Source organism: Dreissena polymorpha, chromosome 3, assembly GCF_020536995.1.
Source record: "Dreissena polymorpha isolate Duluth1 chromosome 3, UMN_Dpol_1.0, whole genome shotgun sequence".
NCBI classification, from domain to species: Eukaryota; Metazoa; Mollusca; class Bivalvia; order Myida; family Dreissenidae; genus Dreissena; species Dreissena polymorpha.
Genome location: NC_068357.1, coordinates 24,816,201 through 24,839,869, shown reverse-complemented (window position 1 = coordinate 24,839,869; position 23,669 = coordinate 24,816,201). Strand labels below are relative to the sequence as shown.

The following is a 23,669-nucleotide window of genomic DNA, read 5'->3' as shown; positions in this document are numbered from 1 at the left end:
TGATCCACTCATAAAACTGGGAATCACATGTTGTAGATGTAAGTATTTATCCACCCATAAAACTGGGAGGAACATGTTGTAGATGTAAGGATTGATCCACCCATAACACTGGGAGGAACATGTTGTAGATGTAAGGATTGATCCACTCATAAAACTGGGAGGAACATGTTGTAGATGTAAGGATTGATCCACTCATAAAACTGGGAGGAACATGTAGATGTAAGGATTGATCCACTCATAACACTGGAAATAACATGTTGTAGATGTAAGGATTGATCCACTCATAAAACTGGGAAGAACATGTTGTAGATGTAAGGATTGATCCACTCATATTACTGGGAGGAACATGTTGTAGATGTTAGGATTGATCCACTCATAAAACTGAGAGGAACATGTTGTAGATGTAAGGATTGATCCACTCATAACACTGGGAGGAACATGTAGATGTAAGGATTGATCCACTCATAACACTGGGAATAACATGTTGTAGATGTAAGGATTGATCCACTCATAAAACTGGGAGGAACGTGTTGTAGATGTAAGGATTGATCCACTCATAAAACTGGGAGGAACATGTTGTAGATGTAAGGATTGATCCACTCATAAAACTGGGAGGAACATGTAGATGTAAGGATTGATCCACTCATTACACTGGGAATTACATGTTGTAGATGTAAGGATTGATCCACTCATAAAACTGGGAATAACATGTTGTAGATGTAAGGATTGATCCGCCCATAAAACTGGGAATAACATATTGTAGATGTAAGGAGTGATCCACTCATAAAACTGGGAGGAACATGTTGTAGATGTAAGGATTGATCCACTCATAAAACTGGGAATAAGATGTTGTAGATGTAAGGATTGATCCACTCATAAAACTAGGAATAACATGTTGTAGATGTAAGGATTGGTCCACTCATAACACTGGGAGGAACATGTTGTAGATGTAAGGATGGATCCACTCATAAAACTGGGAGGAACATGTTGTAGATGTAAGGATTGATCCACTCATAAAACTGGGAGGAACATGTAGATGTAAGGATTGATCCACTCATAACACTGGGAATAATATGTTGTAGATGTAAGGATTGATCCACTCATAAAACTGGGAGGAACATGTTGTAGATGTAAGGATTGATCCACTCATAAAACTGGGAATAACATGTTGTAGATGTAAGGATTGATCCACTCATAACACTGGGAGGAACATGTTGTAGATGTAAGGATTGATCCACTCATAAAACTGGGAGGAACATGTTGTAGATGTAAGGATTGATCCACTCATAAAACTGGGAGGAACATGTAGATGTAAGGATTGATCCACTCATAACACTGGGAATAACATGTTGTAGATGTAAGGATTGATCCACTCATAAAACTGGGAGGAACATGTTGTAGATGTAAGGATTTATCCACTCATAAAACTGGGAGGAACATGTTGTAGATGTAAGGATTGATCCACTCATTACACTGGGAATAACATGTTGTAGATGTAAGGATTGATCCACTCATAAAACTAGGAATAACATGTTGTAGATTTAAGGGTTGATCCACTCATAAAACTGGGACTAACATGTTGTAGATGTAAGGATTGATCCACTCATAAAACTGGGAATAACATGTTGTAGATGTAGGGATTGATCCACTCATAAAACTGGGAATAACATGTTGTAGATTTAAGGATTGGTCCACTCATAACACTGGGGGAACATGTTGTAGATGTAAGGATTTATCCACTCACAACACTGGGGGAACATGTTGTAGCTGTAAGGATTGATTCACTCATAAAACTGGGAGGAACATGTTGTAGATGTAAGGATTGATCCACTCATAAAACTGGGAATAACATGTTGTAGATGTAAGGATTGATCCACTCATAAAACTGGGAAGAACATGTTGTAGATGTAAGGATTGATCCACTCATAAAACTGGGAATAACATGTAGATTTAAGGATTGATCCACTCATAACACTGGGGGAACATGTTGTAGATGTAAGGATTTATCCACTCATAACACTGGGGGAACATGTTGTAATTGTAAGGATTGATCCACTGGTAAAACTGGGAGGAACATGTTGTAGATGTAAGTATTGATCCACTCATAAAACTGGGAATAACATGTTGTAGATGTAAGGATTGATCCACTCGTAACACTGGGGGAACATGTTGTATATGGAAGGATTTATCCACTCAAAAAACTGGGAGGAACATGTTCACGGTGCCTATACCACGTGACTTTTAAAGATCTGTGTTGGGAGAATAAAGCTTGAACCAGTTAACATTTTTAATGATGTCTTTTTAGATATTTCACCATTTTTAATGGGATTAAGTGGAGAGCCGGTCATTCTTAAGAGTTTTCTATAAGTATCATGATCTTTTTAAACAAATAAGTTTTTGTTCAGTAAAGTGCAACCATGCGTCTGTAATATGAAGTCCCCACACTGATCTGACATTTTTCTAACCGTTCAAACGCGTTAATATTGTTGACAATGGCACAATCACTCCAGACAAACAAAGTAGTGCAGGATACTCAATTCTCTAAAAGAATAATTAATCTGTCTGCAAATCCTGATTACAAATGAATTACATACATAGATTATCATTTCATATTTAATCTCCAACATGAAGAGCTAATGAATATGAAGAGCCTGTATGAAGAGCTTGAATGATTTAGGAGAAATCTTATTATTTTACTGAGGCCTTTTTGCACTGAATGTTAGTTGTCCATTAACCTGCAATAGGGCAAGTAGATCTGTTATAAAAACCTAGTTAAGAGTTATTTATTAGCTCTGATTAAATCATGTATAAATCTGTTATAGCTGTTTCAGCCTTTCTCACTGGTGTTAGGGTAATTTCAAAACCTATAAACACATTCTCAACAAATCAAGACGCACATGTAATGGGATGACTCAACAAACCTGGCTCTGAACAGTCAATCACAAGTGAACATGAAATTCATACAGGCACAGATCAAGCTATGCAAGTTTGAATGTTCATTGAAATTTCGCAAAATTAATGCCATGAACCTTATGTTGAAATGTTACCTGCTGATTTTGCAATGATATAATGCTCTGCCTTGTACATGTAAGTTGTGTGTGTATTTGTAAACAGAAACTGTTCTGTGGTAGATACCAGTAGGTTATCAACCTTGTCCATGAAATGGGTACAGTAGAAAGGGGTGAGCACTAACCTCTGTGTTTTGTAGTGTAACTGTATAAGTTATCTGCACTTGTAGCTCACAAGAGTATTATATTTCTAACTCTTGAACAACTACATTACACTAATCAACAGTATGCTTCTATTCCAACAAACATAAACTTGTTCATTATGAAGAAACCACATGTAAGTGCCAATATCTGTACAGGGCCTGTATGTCAATAGCAAGGATTTTAAGTGTGAGTCATGTGAAAATGGGTCTTATGATATATGGGGCAAGCTTAGCTCCAGAAAAGCCTACGCATTCTTTTAGTACCGCCAGGAGCTAAGCTGTCCTTTAATGAGAAACCTTTCGTGACTCTAGTGGAGAGGGAATAATGAGATGTAAGACCCGTTTTTGATTGACGTGGCTGAAACTTAATATAGGTCTTAATTACTTTTAAGGGTTTTTGCTTTTTGTAATAAATTTGTTGGTTTGGGTAGATTTTCCATTTCATTTGTGAGTTATTCGAGAAATTATTTTTTTCACATGTGATAAAACAACCAAATTATCTATACTTTTCTCTGTTTACGTTTTCTGTTTGAAACTGTGCATTACCCATTCAAATTACTGACATTTTGATGTAAGCCACAGGAAAGCATAGAACAAGATACATGTGTGTCTATTTTCTGATCTTGATGACATTAATATATAGTCCCAAATATCATTAGACAGTAAATGAATAAATCACAATAGCAACCTATGAGTTAGAAATAGTGGAAACAACTTTGTGACCATGGATACCATGAGTATAATCCATAATCTGAGGAATCAGCAATTATTTTCTAAAACACAATATGAGTCACATGAGAAAACCAGACTTAATGCATGTTTGTAAAGTGTTCAGAGCTCCAGATAAGGTTTTGTGAAATTCTTAAATTATACTACCAGATTTTCAAAAAGAATTCTTAACTCTGAAATTTTATTCTTAACGTTACTACTAAGTTTTGGAAAATAATTCTTATTTTTTATAAATGACCTAAAAATAAATAATAATGGTTCTTTTCATGCAAAAGAATCAAAATAAACATACTAGCAACTTTATTTATACGAGTTCAGCAGTGTAATTTTAGTATTATACAATTTTATTTTTCAAATACCTTCATATGCCCAAACTGTGCTTAGATTGCATGCCTTAGATGAATTTTTTACATATTTCACAATTAAAACGGGTCTCCCCTTCAATCTTTTCAACGATTAGCCACGGGACTTGTCCCTTCAACTCGTTCAATGTTTTTTTGTGTGTTTAAATTTGGACCCGTCGTGTCGCGTTTTTGTTTAGCTTTTCCGACTGTGTCGGAAACTGAACATACAACATCGTATGAGATCATTTCTATAATGTCTTTCTAAACATTTAACTTCGGCTCACTTTGCGTACAATATGTTAAAAGCGTGTTTTTGGACGCTTTGCAGTTTTTAGGACGCTCTCTGGGCGCCGCCATTGTTTTTTGACAGATAGACTGTATACGCCGCTTTTATTGGAAAAAATGCGCTTTGTTAAACAAACCCGATAACCATTCTATATAAGCATCGCAAAGATCTTTAATACTCGAAAAGAACTCAATAAAAATCATTACGAACCGATGTAAAAATAATATTCGTAACTTGATTTTGTAATTCTTAATGGTACGACAAGATTTTAAAATAAATACGTAACGGACTTGAAAATAATTCGTAATTACGAAAATACGACCCTTATCTGGAGCTCTGGTGTTGTCCCCAGATTAGCCTGTGCAGTCCATACAGGCTTATCAGGCATAACACTTTCTGGCAAGAGTGGACTCATTGTGTCTCAGTCAGTCTCAGATCTAAGTAAAATCACTATTTATTTATTTCGAAAGCTGCATAAGGTACATGTATTTCAGGAAATCCACTTACACACTTTTTTTATAAAGTTTCTTCATGAAGACTACAGGCACAGATTATGTTTTTTAATTTCCATGGCCAGCAATCATTTTTTGTTGACAGCAAGCTTTACTCCAGGTTGATTTTCTTGGCACTTCTGTATAAACCCTGAAATATTTTTGTTATATTTTGGCTTCCACAAACAACCTTTTCTCAATTTCATGATTGAAGCATTGTAGTATAGACGTAGTTTAAAGACCTGCAATTAAAGCCCCACTTACTGTTAAATATTTAGTTCCACTTACTGATAGATACATGTATTAAGTTAACTGATATGATAGCAGGTGTTCATTTAGTCTCTTCAGACAAATAGTAATCAGTGCCTCAGATAATGTTTTTACGCAATAAGTTTTTCACTTCTTAAGGAGGGCATATAGTGATCAGACTTCCGTCCGTCTGTTCAACTGTCCGTCTTTTTGTCACACTTTGCGTTTAGGTTTCGAAAAATGCTCATAACTTCTATGTCCCTTGAGATGTAACCTTCATATTTGGTATGCATGTGAATATGAACAAGGCCTTTCCATACACACACAAATTTTGACACCTGTGACCTTGACGTTGAACTAAGAGTCCGCATTTAGGTTTCAAAATCTGTGCTTAGGTTTCGAAAAATGCTCATTACTTCTATGTCCCTTGAGATATAACCTTCATATTTGTAATGCATGTGTATATAGACAAGGCCTTTCCATACGCACACAAATTTTAACCCCTGTGACCTTGACCTTGAACTAAGGGTCTGCGTTTAGGTTTCAAAATCTGCGTTTAGGTTTCAAAAAATGTTCATAACGTTTACGTCCCTTGAGATATAACCTTCATATTTGGTATGCATGTGTATATGGACAAGACTTTTCCATATGCACACAAATTTTGACCCCTGCGACCTTGACCTTTAACTTAGGGTCCGCATTTATGTTTCGAAATCTGCGTTTAGGTTTCGAAAAATGCTCATGGCTTCTATGTCCCTTGAAATATAGCCTTCATATTTAGTATGCATATGTAAATGGACAAGGCCTTTTCATACGCACACAAATTTTGACCCCTGTGACCTTGACCTTGAACTAAGGGTCCGCGTTTTGGTTTCGAAATCTGCGTTTAGGTTTTGAAAAATGCTCATAACTTCTATCAAAGCGTTTATAGGGGGCATATGTCATCCTATGGTGACAGGTCTTGTTATCCCCCGCCATAGGCGGAGGGATATTGTTTTGGCGTTGTCCGTCCGTCCGTCTTTCCGTCCGTCCGTCCGGAGCCATATCTTGGAAGTGCTTTGGTGGATTTCATTGAAACTTGGCATGAGTATATATATGGATAAGAGGATGATGGACGCCAAATGTCATTGTACACCATCTGTAAATAACGGTGTTATGGCCCTTTGTATCTTGAAAAAATGCTTTTTTGAGTGTCAAATATATCACTTTTGTGTCCAGAAGCATATTGGCGGGTTAATCAATTCAACAAATTAGCTTGTTTGTGTTGAAATAGCTTTTCACTTCCAGAACATTAATAATTTTTTTTTAATTTTAGTATTACAAGTCATTAAGACAAACATTCCAAGTTTGTACACATCTGAAACAAGTTTCTTTAGTATATAAATTATATGAAAGCACATGACAATAATCAATTCTCTTAACTCTTTAATTGAGTGATAGAAAAATGTTTAAAACGATAAACTTTGTAAAAGACTTGCTTTGCTTCTTTGGCAGACTACCAGTCTTTGATGTCTTTGAAGTAGAAAGCAATTGTGCCCCTCACAAGAAATTATGCCATTTAACGGTTCCAGGCCTTGAATAACCTCATAAAAAGGCAACAGAGCAAGACAAATCTGATACAAATATTGGCATTCAGAATATATTTACTTGCTTGGGTCATCAGAAGTTTAATTTGCATGAAAAAAACAGCTCAATTTGATTTTCCTTTTATGAAAAACTAGAGCTTTATGCAAGAGTGCCGGCTGTTATCACTAGGTTCTGTGACTTAAAATAAGTCAAATGATGCCTGGAAACAAGTCAAATGAGGCCTGGATATGTTTTTAGGTATATTACGGATCAGATTTGCACTTTGAACAACTAATGTATTACATGAAACAACTTGCCAGTTACAAGCTTAAATGTTGTACATGTTATTAAAATGTTTTACATGTTAACATGTAGGATCTTTGTGTTATACTGCTGGGTTATTCTTTTGGCAGTAAAACTCAGGATGTTTGATAGAGATCTTTATATAGGAAGTCTGCTGATATTATAAATATATTCTTTTTTTATGATGAACATCTTACGCCAAATACAAATTCCTTAAGCGTAATACCAAAGTTGTAACTTTAGCTGATGTGGACAATTGCATGCTGAATAGGACTTGATTTATTATTTTGCATGCTGACAAATTTGTCGTCTGCTAAAATGTAGTCTGCTAAATTTCTAAAATTAGCATTTTCTTCGATTTTTTTCAAATAATACCATCAGAATAGCAAAAAGTTTGGATCCTGATGAGACGCCACGTTCTGAGGTGTCTCATCTGGATCCAAACTGTTTGCAAAGTCCATCAAAATTCGGTTCCAGCGCTGAAAGAGTTAAAAGGAGTAAACAATAATGGTGCACTAACCAAATCAAGACATCTTTCACTATGAAATAGGATGTTTAAACCTGCCAAAAATAAGTGAACAGCATAACTGAATATTGTTTATTTCTTTCAAGGAATCAGGAACCACGCATGAGTCCAAACTGCAGCTCTTCAATTTATTATAGCATTCCTCATTCCAGTGACTAATGTGAACAACTATTAAATATGTCTTGTATAGCATGATATAAAACTGCACCATAATTTGTATTTCAGTATGCAAACCAGTTGTTGCCCATGGTACAGAAGATTGTCATAAGGTATGATGTTTACAATTAAAATAATGTTTCAAAATAAAATAATGCTCCTTTTTTAATAATTTTAATGCATTAGTAAGAAGTATAGAAGTCTAAGATAAGACTTTCCTTTTTGAGCTTTGTAATTTGCCTCCTCTTCCAAAGAAACCACAGGCTTTTCATGATTTTTTTAAAATTATTGTTATTAAGTGTTATTAATGGCTCTTGTAAAATGAAGTAATTAAATAATAGACTTGCGTTGTTATTTTATTTTATAAGCGAGGCTGTTTTCAGAGAAAACCGAAGCTATTGTCACAGCCAGCTCGTCGTCCGCCGTAGGCGTCATGCTAAAACCTTAACATTGGCCATAACTTTTTATGTCCCCCACTATAGTAGTGGGGGACATATTGTTTTTGCCCTGTCTGTTGGTCTGTTGGTCTGTCTGTTGGTCTGTCTGTTGGTCTGTCTGTTTGCGCCAACTTTAACATTTTGCAATAACTTTTGCTATATTTAAGATTAGCAACTTCATATTTGGCATGCATGTGTATCTCATGAAGCTGCACATTTTGAGTGGTGAAAGGTCAAGGTCATCCTTCAAGGTCAGAGGTCAAATATATGTGGCCAAAATCGCTCATTTTATGAATACTTTTGCAATATTGAAGATAGCAACTTGATATTTGGCATGCATGTGTATCTCATGGAGCTGCACATTTTGAGTGGTGAAAGGTCAAGGTCAAGGTCATCCTTCAAGGTCAGAGGTCAAATATATGTGGCCCAAATTGCTTATTTTATAAATACTTTTGCAATATTGAAGATAGCATCTTGATATTTGGCATGCATGTGCATCTCATGGAGCTGCACATTTTGAGAGGGTGAAAGGTCAAGGTCAAGGTCATCCTTCAAGGTCAGAGGTCAAATATATGTGGCCCAAATCGCTTATTTTATGAATACTTTTGCAATATTGAAGATAGCAACTTGATATTTGGCATGCATGTGTATCTCATGGAACTGCACATTTTGAGTGGTGAAATGTCAAGGTCAAGGTCATCCTTCACAAGGTCAAGGTCATCCTACAAGGTCAAACATCATATAGGGGGACATTGTGTTTCACAAACACATCTTGTTAAATATTTAAGATAGCACCTTGATATTTGGCATGCATATGTATCTCATGGAGCTGCACATTTTGAGTGGTAAAATGTCAAGGTGAACATCATCCTTCAAGGTCTAGGGTCGAAAAAACAAAGTCAAGGGAAGTAATAAGCTTTAAATGGACATAGTTACATGTATCTGACCTGCCCACGTATATAGTTTTGTTAAATAAATCAAAGCAGCGCAGTAGGGGGCATTGTGTTTCTGACAAACACATTGTGGTAAAAGGTCAAGGTCAAGGTCATTCTTTACGGTCTATGGTAAAAATTACAGATTTAAGGGAAGTAATAAGCTTTAAAAAGGGTGAAAATTATTCAATATTGAACATAGCCACTTTTTATATTTGGCATGCATATGTATCTCATGAAGCTGCACATTTTGAGCGGTGAATCTACAGTCATGATAGTGGCTTTTATTTATTTGCTACTAAAACTAGAGATTTGTTACAGACAATTATTTTCAAGGGAAGTAATTTATATAATTATCAATCTCGTATTATATATTTCCTTACCAAGAATTGAAGTTCTTTTCGCAGTTACTGTACATATTAATTATTTTGATTATTTATAACCCAAATGATTGATTTGTCAAAGTTTTTTTTTTAATGATATAATTATAATTTCTTTGATGTTCATTACATACCTGTGGACTTATGTCCATAGATATATGATCAACTCTGGCTATGATCTCTTAAACCACAGGCCTTGATTGTCAGTGATGGCTGACACGGTCATAATTGACTGTTCAAGGGAAGTAATAACCTTTAAAGGGAGATGATTTCTATACCTGCCAAATGATAAATAGAAATGTTATTTCAATGCAGCGCAGTAGGGGGCATTGTGTTTTTGACAAACACATCTCTTGTTGGGTCACTAGGTCAAAGGTCAAGGTCACTGTGACCTCTAAAAAATAAAATATTCTGACAAGCTTTCGCAGCCGAGCGTGGCACCTGTTATGCGGTGCTCTTGTTTGCTTGAATGCTAATTGCTCAACAGTATTAAACAAAAGCTCTGCGATTTGAGACAGATGCCCCCACCCCTTAAACAGGGCCTTGACCCAGGATTTTTTGCAACAAAACTGATCATAAGAGTTTATCTTGTCATATTAGTGTGACTTAGCCACTTAAGTTGGGTTGACAATATTATAGTATTATAACTAGTGATGTCAAGATGATCGAATATAATTGATTAATCGTTATTGGATGACACGTTTGATACCGTAATCACTCTACGTTTTCGGACACTCTAAGTTTTCGGACACCCCTTTTTTTAGCAAAAATAATTATTTTTCGTGACTCTTAATTTTTGGACACACGAGTTTTCGTCCATAATTAATGTCTCGAAGTTTTCAGACAGTATATTTTACAGCGCTGTTTTACCAAATTTCGGTCCTGTTTTTGATATCTAATTACACTTCGATCATGGGGTTTTACAACCAAATTAATATAATAAAACATGACAGGTGCATGCCTGAGGGCAAACGGACCATTACATTTCCTTTATTGGGTAAATAACTTTGTAAACCGGTATAAAACAATGGTTTCGCCTGATAGCATACCGGTAAACGTTATGACAATTACCTGGGGTAGTGCCAATTAACAGTTCAATTATCTACCGCAATAGTACTACCCCTTCTCATTAAAATATCTGTGATAAATACTAACGCTCCAAAGTGTGATGCACCCTATAGCAAGTTGTATGAACAATGGAAGGTGTTAGACGACAACTATCGGAAATGAACAAACAAAGAATTTGATCATAGTTTGCTTTTTTATTGCGTTAATTACAGGTTCATACTAGCAAGTATCGGTACATCACATGCTCATCTTTGAACTCATTGGTCAAAGTACAACCTTGTAGTAACTTTCTGTCAAATAAATTAAGCATTAAAAAATGCAGTGCAAACATATTTAACTGTAATTTATACTAAACGGCATGGTATTTTACAAGCGGGTGCTATTACCAGTAGTCGTTGATACAATTGACGCTATTTTCGGACACTTCAATTTTCGACTCTAAGTTTTCGGACACCTGTATTTTGTGAATATTTTTCGTATCTAAGTTTTCGGACAAGAAAATTTTGTATTATTTGTAAGTGTCCGAAAACATTGAGTGATTATGGTAATCAATTCTCTTTACGGTCAATCCACTCACGAGATATCAATCGGACATGATTTTCACATCTGCAAAGTATGAGGCCCATCTCTCAATCCTTTGATGACATATCAAACAGAAACCAATTTAGCACTTAATGTCACAGTGACCTTGACCTTTGAACTAGTGACCCCAATTTCAATAGGGGCCATCTGCTGTCAAAAGCCAATACACAAGTGAAGTATCAAGGCAATTGGTCAATTTGTTGATGAGTTATTGATCGGAAACAATTTTAACACTTATTGTGACAGTGACCTTGACCTTTGAGTAGTGACCCCAATTTTAATAGGGGCCATCTACTGTCAAAGGCCAATCCACAAGGAAAGTATCAAGCCAATCGGTGAATCAGTTGACGAGTTATTGATCCAAAACAATTTCACACTTAGTGTGACAGTGACCTCAACTTTTGACCTTATGACCCCAATTCCAATTTCAACATCTTCTGTCCAATGCCAACGCGCATGGGAAATATCAAACCAATCAGTCCCTGCTTTCACAAGTTATTGATTGGAAACAATTTTCACTCTTATTGTGACAGTAACCTTTTACCTAGTGGTGCTAATTTCATTAGAGGTCATCTACTAGCAAAGACCAATGCAAATGGGAAGTATAAAGCCAATTGGTCAATCGGATCACAAGTTATTGATCAGAAACAAACTGGTCAACCGACAGACCAACCAACTGACATTCAGCAAAATAATAAACCCCCTTTTCTTCGAAGGGGGGCATACAAACACTCAACAAAATATTGAAGGAAAACTTAGTCATTTCTAAAATTATTTCAAGCCATGTCAATTGTATGCAAAATATCTGTATAATACATATAAAACATCACATACATTAAAATGTCTTCCTTAAATCAGACCCTTAATCATACAATAAACTAATAAAATATAAAGTTATGGAAAAATAATCAATTACAAATACTGCTTATATTTATTAAAAAAGCGAAGCAGATGTAGTACATGTAATACCAAATCAATTAAGCTTGTGCTTGAAAGAAATAAGCATTTAAAATTGCTGTATTTACAAAACAATTAATTATTGCACTCTGTACCATTTCAGATGACTGTGATTTTCAATGACCAAGGCCTGCGTGACATCAGCCCCCCATGTGTGGCCCAGACCTTCGTTAACCACAATGCAACACTCTACAAGATCTTCAAGGTGGGCAGTAAGCAGTACATAGGGCAACGACCTTCCCTGAAAAACCTCTACGCTGGCAAAGGTGGGTTTCACACTTTCATCTTTTAATCTGCCCCAAACATTTTCTGATGAATTCATTTGCTAAATGACACAGAAACATTGATCAAATCTTTGATTGCCCTTTTAATGACACTGAAACCCTGTATGCTTGCAAAGGTGGGTTTATGACTTACATCTGCTGCAATCAATCTCAGGGGAATTCATTTGCTAAATGACATAGAGACAATAATTATTTCTCTGTTAAGCCTTTCAATGACGCAGAAACAGATATATTTTCTTCTGCTATTTTTTTCTTTCTTAATTCTAACACCATAAAGTTTTGAAATGTTTTTGAACAATCAGAAGTGATTTTTATGCTGTTCAATTAATCGGAAAATAATGGAAAATTAGGACGACTGGTCTTAATGTATGTGCGAAGTGTCATCTCAAATCAGCGTGTGCAAGCCGCACAGGCTTATCAGGGAAACACTTTCCCCCTAGACAGGATTTTTTTTAAAGAAAATATTTCTTTTAAGAAAAAACTGTCCATTAAAGCTGAAAGTGTAATACTTACCAAACTTGCTTTAAGCCTGGTTTTCCCAGAGCGTGGTTCATGTACACAACTACTGCCAGAACAATTGGTGGGCTTGTGTAGGTTGTTGTATTGCTTCAAGTGGTGGTACAGCCAGAATTGTGAGTGGCTTGTGTAGGTTGTTGTATTTCATTCCAGTGATGGCACAGCCAAAACAGTGAGTGGACTTGTGTAGTTTGTTGTATTTAATTCCAGTGGTGGCACAGCCAAAACAGTGAGTGGACTTGTGTAGTTTGTTGTATTTCATTCCAGTGGTGGCACAGCCAAAACAGTGAGTGGACTTGTGTAGTTTGTTGTATTTCATTCCAGTGATGGCACAGCCAGAACTGTGAGTGGACTTGTGTAGTTTGTTGTATTTAATTCCAGTGGTGGCACAGCCAGAACAGTGAGTGGACTTGTGTAGGTTGTTGTATTTCATTCCAGTGGTGGCACAGCCAAAACAGTGAGTGGACTTGTGTAGGTTGTTGTATTTCATTCCAGTGGTGGCACAGCCAAAACAGTGAGTGGACTTGTGTAGGTTGTTGTATTTCATTCCAGTGGTGGCACAGCCAGAACTGTGAGTGGACTTGTCTAGGTTGTTGTATTTCATTCCAGTGGTGGCACAGCCAAAACAGTGAGTGGACTTGTGTAGGTTGTTGTATTTCATTCCAGTGGTGGCACAGCCTGAACATTGAGTGGACTTGTGTAGGTTGTTGTATTGCTTCCAGTGGTGGTACAAGGTGAATGCAATATTGCTTGACAGGATAGACAAATGATCTGACTCTTTCTCTCTTTTACTTGAAGACAAATGTCTTTTCCAGATCAGTCTACCATATACTTTGACACTCATGAAGTGTGCAAAATGGATTCCTCCCACCATTTGACCCAGGTATTTTTAAATAATTTTTGCCAGTGGATGTAAGACAATTAGCCTTTTGCATAATCAAAGAATGCTAGCCTTTCTGTTTTTGTAAGGCCGTTTGTGTAAGATATACTGAATGGACTTGATTATCTTCAGCTTTATTCATGGTTTCAACTTTATGATTTTATTAGTCCCCTACCGGTGAAACCGGAGAGGGACTTATGGTTTGCGCTCCGTCTGTCAGTCAAGTCAGTCTGTCAGTCTGTCAGTCAGTCACACTTTTCTGGATCCTGTGATAACTTTGAAAGTACTTAACATTTTTTCATGAAACTTGGACCATGGATAGATGGCAATATGGACATTATGCACGTCATTTCATTTTGTTACTACGTCAAAAATTGTGGTTGCTATGGCAACAAATAGACTAGAAATACTGCTGAAAATGGTGTTTTTTCTAGATCCTGGGATAACTTTAAAAGTTCTTAATATTTTTTCATGAAACTTGAAACGTGGATAGATGGCAATATGGACATTATGCACATCATTTCATTTTGTCCTTTCGTCAAAAATTGTGGTTGCTATGGCAACAAATAGACTAGAAATACTGCATAAAATGGTGATTTTTTCTTGATCCTGCGATAACTTATAAAGTTCTTAATATATTTTCATGAAACTTGAAACATGGATAGATGGCAATATGGACATTATGCACGTCATTTCATTTTGTTCTTACGTTCAAAATTCTGGTTGCTATGGCAACAAATACAAAAACAATTCTGACAATGGTGGAATTTCTGACAATGGTGGAGCCGGTAGGGGACTTTTATTGCTTGGCAATAGTCTTGTTTTTTTTTATTTTTCGGAAACTAGATTTGTACGAGTATGAGTAGTTTTTCTATACAATAAGTATCTGTGTACAAAGCATCGCAACTTGTGTTTCTTAATTGTGTAATGTTTTAATCGCAGAACACTGCATTGACCAAAAAAATCATGTTTATTTATAGTATCTATAATACATAACTAACATAAAATGTTTAATTGTTCCAGCTGGATGACTCTGATTTGAAGTGCTCCCCCCTCAGTCCTGACCATGCCCAGTTAGAAGCCTTGAGCGAGACGTTGCGGAAGAAACTCGGCATTGATTTGTTTGGCGTGGACGTTATCATAGAATGCGACACTAAAAAATATGCTGTGATTGACATTAATGTCTTTCCAAGTAAGATATAAATGATTTACACAATTTGGGTGTTAATAAATGCTTAGTCGAAATATAAAAAGGGAAATAACTGTAAGAAAGTAAATTGCATATTGAGGTTTGAATTACATGCCTTCGATATTTTTTCTAATTTTACTTTAGAACTAATATACATTAAAAATTAGGTTTTCTCATTCAATAATAGATCCTTTTTACAAGTTTAATTTGAACACTTAGATCTTTTCTCAAATCTTCTTGTTCATGAATAGATTCATGCAGAGAATTGCTTATTTAAGAATACCTGAAGTTTCCTTCATGGATTTTCTCATTCTCAAGAAGATTCCTCTAAACACGTTTTGGCTTAGAAGCAAAGTGAATATGGCTATTTGCAACCAGCATAAAACCAGAACAGCCTGAAAGTTATCAGCAGTCTGGTCAGGTTTGATGCTTTTTGCTGATGATCACTGACTTAGGTTTGGAAAAACTTAAAACATGAATCTAGAAAGAAATGTCTTAAATTTTTATTTATTTTCTTAGGGACTACTTATGCGTCAAAAAACATATATAAGTGGTACAATGGTAAAATGTAAGATCTGTCATTATTTCAGATTATGACGAGGTTGACAACTTTTTTGGGGACCTATTGGACCACCTGCTGTTCTTGTTCAACAATCAGCAGAACACACATTCCACCAACGGGCAGAAGACGACACCGGGACCCAATGGGATCCACAAGCAGCAGACAACAGGGCCCAATGGGATCTTGAAGCAGACTGGACGCTCTCTATCCCAGGAATTCATCTCAGATGACATAAGTGCTAAGAGGTTGAAAATAATGGACCAGTCTGACGATTGCGGCTGTGATAGTCTTGTTTACTGCTCCAGGCCCGTTTCTAAACATGACTCGGAGCGTAGAACCAATGGGGATGGGATTCCTAAAACACAAAATGACTCGATGAATCAGAGAATTATGTCAGCGGGTCATAATAATTCGAAAGCTATGATTGGTGATCGAGCATAGCAACACAATAGCTGTATGCATACTATACATAATATATTTTCTACTTAGACATTTTTTGGCAAAACTATTAAAAAAATAATGATCTTTTTTGTTTGAATATTTAGGAATTGTACAGGTTATTTTAGGTTAAGTGTGTTGCACATATTTATTATCTTCAAAATGGCATGTTTGTTGGTCTTTGTGTATCTCCAGATAAGTTCTGTAAATTTGTTTATAAACATAATCAGTTATACATTCTAAGGTCTGTAAAAGAAAACTCCTTTGGGCAAATACATTTGAAAATAATATGAACAGAATCGTTCATCATTATCCATGATATATGGCACAATTGGACCAAAGCCAAAAATTGTCTGTTCCATTATTTGGTTAAAAATGAGGTGGGCAAGAATTGGCCATAATTAGTCATTCCAACTTATGTTTGATTTAATTCTTGTTATTTACTAAAATCATAATTAAAACAAATATTTATACATTCATTAAATATGAAAACTGTAATGAATTTTATTAATGTCAGTCATTTTACATTTATCTTCAACTGCAAATGCCCCTAATACAAAGTAAAGGGGGGAGGGTGTACTGGTTTCAGGATGTTCATCTGTCCATCTGGATGTCCGATATCTTGTCCAGAGCATACCTCTATAACTATGTGGGTATCAACTTGAAAGCTGATCACTATAACCCTAACGTTTGCTCACCTTTTTTTATAGTAATGCCCCTTTTTAAAATTTTCACTTAAATTTTGTCTAAAGCATATTTTGAAAAATATAGAGTTAAAAATTTGAAACTTCATAGGAATGTATGTCTCATTTAGAGGATGTGGATTGCGCAAGAACCAGAACTATTTATTTCCCTATTTTTTAAGTTATTTCCCTTTGTTATGCTGCTCTAAAATGTAAAAACTGCCTTGTGCTTTGACAAATTGGCATTATTTTGTGTGCCCGGATTTTGCCTTCAAACATATTATATAAGGATATTTACTTCTTTTAACTTGAAAATTATTGACCTCATTGTATAATTTGTGGAACTGAAGTTTACCTTCATGTGTATCTTATTCTTTTTTTTAGCTTTTGATTACGTTGATGGTTATTGTAATGTAGCAACTGTCTTTAATGAAGTGACTTCCATACAATCTGCAATAATATAAGCACATGCATCTATCATGCTAAGGCCTTCGGAAAATGTGTGCTTAATTATTTTATATTTGTGGGCACTTCAACTTTTATCATGAATTAAATACAAATTGTCCTACATGCATAATTTGACCAGTGTCATGCAAAAATTGTTCTTCTGACATACATAGCTAACAATAACAAAGGTCCAGACACAATGCCTACCCAATGGTACAGTCAGGTAAGGAGCTGCGCTGTTGGCTATTGAGTCGTGCAAGGTGTTGTGCCCTCATTAGCCGATAAGGTAGTCACTGACCAGACTGCAAACTGCGTTTTGATCGTGTATTACAAATCAATCTTATACATTTGAAATCGTTAAGTACCAAAACACGTAAAAAAGACACAAATGAATTTCATAATTATAATGACACCATCAAAATTGTTATTAATTAAAATAAACAATTTTCATTGAAACTGAAAAGAAACTGAAATATAAAATATGTGCTGTAATGAATATTAGATTTTCATGTGGTAGTTGAACCAAATAGTCTTAATGGTTTGTTAATTTGAGTTTATTGTGGCTGAACGAAATATGACTGCTAATAATTTGATATCATATGTCTATTTTTATACAAATGTGAACTTTAATTTAACCCATTTCCGCACAGAAGAAAAGTGAAAATGGCCAAATGCAACCAGCATAAAATCAGAACAGTCTGCCTTTTGATGCTCATCAGTATCTAAGAGTTTCAAATGAAGCCTGAGAGGTCTTTAAGTTGATTTTTGAAGCGATTACAAATGCGTATCTAAGCGGTAAAGGGCTAATATTCTTGTTTATGTATATACATTGTTATATTTGTATATCTGTGTAAAACATTTGAGCTGCTATTATGGACTTTATCTTGTAAAGGAAGCTACTTCTAAGTACAGTTCAAGTCTAGGCAGAAAGTGTCATCAATGATTAGCCTGTGCAGAGTGCATAGGCTACTCTTTTAGGACACTTTATTTTCATACATTAAACTTTGTTTTCCCAGAAAATGGCTCAAATATTTTGTTAGATATATCTTTTGGGGGTTTGTTCAAGCTCATTTTTAATTTTGATTAGTTTTAGATTGTGTTTTGTTTTGAAATTGGTGATGTGTTTATATTTTTTATATACATTTGTCAATAACATAAACATCATCATTGTTAAAAAAAAGAATTTTCTGTTCAACTCCTACTTGAACTATCAGCTATTATTTTACAATAATCACTTGATTTTTTAAAGTGTCTAAATATAATAAGATGGGCCTTTTTGCCCTGAATGCTTTTAATGACATTTTGCACAAATATATTCATATCTCTTTATAGAAACAGTATATTTTTATTTGTTAAGATTAAATTTTTGTCAGTTGACCTCTAATGACATACCGCGGTAGTGATTGAAGGGCAAATCTTAAAATTGCAGATTGCTTGAATCCTACTTATACTGTATATTCCTAAATAAATGGACAAATTTGTTTTTCTTTTCAATTTGAACAAAAATTTTAATAAAGATAGAGGTGAAAAAGGAAATAACATTTTCAAAATTACTGTTATTCTATCTGTGAGCAAAGTACTGCCTCTTGTATATGAAATTAATTTTGTTGAGAATCTTCTGTGATGTTTTTTTTCTCTATTTGGGTTTATATTAATTCTGCATGTAAGTTATTATTCAGTAATTATGCTATAATGTAAGTGTGAGGCTGTATAAATAGCATAGAAATCAAATATGTTGTACAATATCTGCTGTTTTTAATGAATTGTATATATTTGAGAAGTATTTGAAAACTTGTATTTGCTTGAAAACCGTTGGTTTATGGTGTTAAAGACATTCCATTGTGGAAGGAATATAATGTGTTTGTAATAAGAGCATATGTAGACAATAAAACTTGTTTTGGATGCACAAACAGTTTTAAAATTTTGACTATTTTGATGACAAGATCGTTACTTACTATCATCCATATATGCTGTCATTCAAGATATTTGGCTTTGGATTTAGTTTGAAGACTTAAAAATTCAATGGCTTTTGATACGTCCAGTGGTTGGTACACTTGCTTGTCACCTTCCTTCTCCCAGAAGCATGTGAAATTGGAAGGTGGCGACCATTCTGGGCGGATTGGGTTTACTTTGGGTACACCGGCTCCCCATCCCCCACAACACACAACCACACTAAAATAAAATACAAATCTTTAAGGAAAAAATAAACAGCTGGAAATTGCAGTTATAATTAAAAAATCTTCCCAACTTTAATCAGTTCAAATAGTTAATTAGATAGGAATGCTGGGACACATTCTGGTTCCCCACATAATGCAGCCTCAGGCGCAGAATGACCTAATACATTTTGAAATGCACACACACATAGAATTAAAGGTTCAAGTACGACCAGGTTAATGTACTCCCAGGATAATGTATCCCCTTACTTCTTCTGTGTTTTACTCTTGGCAAAAGCATATGCAGAGCTTATAATTGGCATGAGCTGAAGATTGTAGATACTTACTAAAATATTAATGTTATTTATTAGCATTTTAATAATGTTAGTTGATGTTATGTTTTTTTTAGTTTATTCAGATATTCTGAACTATTTAAAAAAATAAATATTTTTTTGGCCTGATTTCCAATGTTTATCAGAACCCACCATAACTTTCTGACAGGTAATAGTACTTACAATTTTAGGGTGTTTGCTACATTGTAATGATTATTTACATACATGAACTGATAATGGAGCACATGCTCGATCACTTCAAATGATGGGGCATTACTTGTGTGGTTTATATGTTGGTTATGAATTGAAAATGTTGAATGTGAGACTATAAATTTGAGTATTTTCACATTTACTTTTTATATTGGACAGACTTAAAATTGGACAGACTTAACATACCTCAAGCACACCTTAATCCCTTAATGGTTGGAATGCAAAGTGTGGATATACCTTTCAGTTTAAATCTTTTTAGCTCACCTGTCACGAAGTGACATGGTGAGCTTATGTGACCGTGTGATGTCCGGCGTCCGTATGTATGTGCGTGTGTCCGTCAACAATTTGTTTGTGTAGACAGTAGAGGTCGCAGTTTTCATCCAATATTTATGAAATTTGGTCAGAATGTTTATCTTGATGAAATCTGGGTTGGGATTGAATTTGGGTCATCTGGGGTCAAAAACTAGGTCACAAGGTCAAAAACTAGGTCACTAGGTCAAATAATAGAAAAACCTTGTATAGACATTAGAGGTCACAGTTTTCATCCAATCTTTATGAAATTGGGTCAGAATGTCTATCTTGATGAAATCTGGGTTGGGATTGTATTTGGGTCATATGGGGTCAAAAACTAGGTCACTAGGTCAAATAATAGAAAAACCTTGTGTAGACAACAGAGGTCACAGTTTTCATCCAATCTTTATAAAATTTGATCAGAATGTTTATCTTAATGAAATCTGGGTTGGGATTGTATTTGGGTCACCTGGGGTCAAAAACTAGGTCACTAGGTCAAATAATAGAAAAACCTTGTGTAGACAATAGAGGTCACAGTTTTCATCTAATCTTTATGAAGTTTGGTCACAATGTTTATCTTGATGAAATCTGGGTTGGGATTGTATTTGGTTAGTCAGGTGAGCGATTCAGGGCCATCATGGCCCTCTTGTTGAGATATCAGCTAAGTTTATTTGGGCCGTGCTCTGTGAAAAGGTGGTTAAATGCATGTGCGTAAATTGCAGTACGCACAAGCTCATAAGGGACAACACTTTCCGCTTAAACTGGACTTTTACTAAGGAGGGACTTTCTTTAAACGAAAAATATAAAAGGGAAACTGTCGTCCCTGATTAGCCTGTGCAGACTGACCAAGCTAATCTGGGACGACACTTTACGCACATGCATTGAACCCCCTTTTCACAGAGCAAGGCGCATTTACATGCATGAGTAGCTTCAAAGTCATTTTGGAAAATCTAAATAAATGTGCGACTTAATTATTCTTAAATATACGTTTTCAGATTTTGTATTATAACGTGTTTATGATTTGTAGAACAGTATGGTAGTGTTTTGTAGAAGGATGTTATATCGAAAAATAAAAGTAATTTAAACAAGTTACCTTAAGTGTATTTAATTTTTGTTCTTTATATATTTGCAAATTTCATAGACCATTCCTTAAGCGAAAAAAAAACAACACATACAGACAAAACACATACACAAAATATACTTCAAACAGTCAGATAATTATTGAGCGGTCACAATTTGTATTGAGCGGTCACTTGACAATGGGCTATTTTTCCTACATCTATCTAACCAGAAGATAAAAATGTTCAAGGGTATGGCTGGGATGAACAGAGTGGTGAAAATTTGAAAACAAAAAAACAAAACAGAGCATCGAACAGGGCTTCCCCGTAAATTCTTGGTCTGTTTAAATAAATGTTGCTCCTCCTCATTGAAGATGAAATACAGGTACGTTTATAGAAATCGAAACACACATACATGAAACGTTCCCTTTTGAAACCTAAAGAACCCGTTTGTGAGCTGAACGTGGGGTATAATTGGATCGACCCATGACCGTCATTCAAACTAAACATTGGACACATTTATTTATTTCAATATTTAGCCTATATAACTTAGTCGTGCTTTGGACGTCTGCCCAGGTAGGATCGCGTTTTCCTGTAATAATAGTTTTCCTTGTTTCGATCGCTAAAGAACACAGACAAAAACACAACTTCAGCTTAGATTTGTTCATGTAAGTTGCGTATTCAAGCGGTAAAGATCGGTTCTTTGTCAGTGACTCATATATTAACAGCCAGGATGGTCAGTTGTGCCTAGAGACAAGAAGATATTTATTAAATAATCAACTGTAAAATGGACATTCGAGGACTTGAAAACCGACCCATGTTGCTCTTACTTTTGTTGATTTTTCATGTTGAAGCGGTTGACTGTGCGACCATATTCATACACAAGATAGGCGGAGTTGAACTTGATTATTTTGGATTAAAGTCAGATTTGTTTGGAATCTTCACGGTTTGGTTCGATGAACTGGAAAATAGTATATGAGAGTGTCACAGAAGACTGAATTAGTTGTAAGTAGAATACCGACATTATTGTCAACAGTGAACAGTCAACAGATTTGTATGCTCAATAAGATTTGAAAGCAAGACGTGCAAAGGTTGAGGATTTCCAGAGGTAAACGAGCAATTGGATTCGAGAATTGAAAACTGTTGCGATAGCTCCGTCAGCTGACAGGGATAAGTCCAAGGTTATTTTCTAGAATGGACTAAAGCTTATTCCGACAGTATACCGGTATATGACATAATAGGCTCTATTGCAGAGTCGACGCTTATCTATTCGCAGCCGTTGCTTGGCAATATTCGCGTTGTGAACAGATGTGACATGACTTAATATTAAAAGTCTGCATGGTCCTATTGTAGGGAGATAAACCATATATAAACCAGGTTAAAGTAAACTGGAGGATGTAAAAAATATTTACCTTTTAATACTTCTATTATGACTCTAAAGTAAGCCAACTTTTATTATTTTGTTTGTAAATGCATATAATTACATAAATAGCTGTAAACATGTCCCTTGAAGAAGGAAAAACGTTGTTTTGATTAATGTCTCAATTTTAACTTTGGGTGCCTAACATTGCTTAATTGCCATGTCAATTATATATTTTACAAATACATATCCATGACATATTTTAGTTATGTGCAATAGTCGCAGTGTTTTGTGAAAGATGTAATTTTAGATGAGCAGTTTCGTTAACTTCAGCCGCTGCTTAATATGCAGCGGGATAACAGCCAAAGCGGCGTACAAATTAAATCACGGTGGCCTTGATCTTTGTGGTCTGAAGGCAGAATGGGAGACCAAATTAGCCTATATGATGTTGATGTTACGAATATATATTTGTATCTTCTGTTGATAGGTTTGATGACTACTTCAATAAAGACACAAAGGCGAGCAAGAAATTTTCTGAAATGCTGGTCTTTCTAGAAAGATGATATCTGGACACGTCCTTTTATGGCGTTGATGTCAATGGCACGATCGCTATCCAAATAAGTACCACCTACCAAACAAACCAGCTGTCCTGTTTGAGAGAGAAGTGCGGAAAGATGAAATGTTACGCTTAAACGAAAACGAATGCGCATTGTTCGTAGAGTCTGAAATATCACATAACGATGAATGTATACGAGAAAGTGAATATTTTCTGAGCGAATGTAACATGTGCAGTCCAGAGAATCATGCCACAAAAAGCGCTTATTCAGGCTGGCTTGACTGAAGCAAATGTACAGTTACTATTAATGGTCCACATGTGGGCTGTGGTCAGTCTCTCAGCATGGTAGGGTAATTAGGGGCCATAAAACTGCACAGGGCCGGTGTGGTTTCAAGTTGCTTCCAAGTACTGTTTAACAATTTATTTTAATAATTCTTCTTGTAATAAAACCTTAAACACTTTTGCTTGTTTGCATGATATATGGTTAGACTTA

General features: G+C 35.4%; 1 protein-coding gene across 1 annotated transcript in view; it reads left to right on the top strand.

Annotated features, from left to right (window-relative positions):
• The window catches only part of LOC127873332 (inositol-tetrakisphosphate 1-kinase-like), a 54,941-nt gene extending 33,647 nt beyond the window's left edge, over positions 1-21,294 (top strand). Inside the window, exons 6-10 of the mRNA XM_052417175.1 lie at positions 7,931-7,974; positions 12,321-12,483; positions 13,833-13,900; positions 14,921-15,089; positions 15,677-21,294. Of these exons, the coding sequence (XP_052273135.1) occupies positions 7,931-7,974; positions 12,321-12,483; positions 13,833-13,900; positions 14,921-15,089; positions 15,677-16,089 (857 nt within the window). The 3' untranslated portion in view covers positions 16,090-21,294. The remainder of the gene's footprint in view (positions 1-7,930; positions 7,975-12,320; positions 12,484-13,832; positions 13,901-14,920; positions 15,090-15,676) is intronic.
• The last annotated feature ends 2,375 nt before the right edge of the window (positions 21,295-23,669 follow it).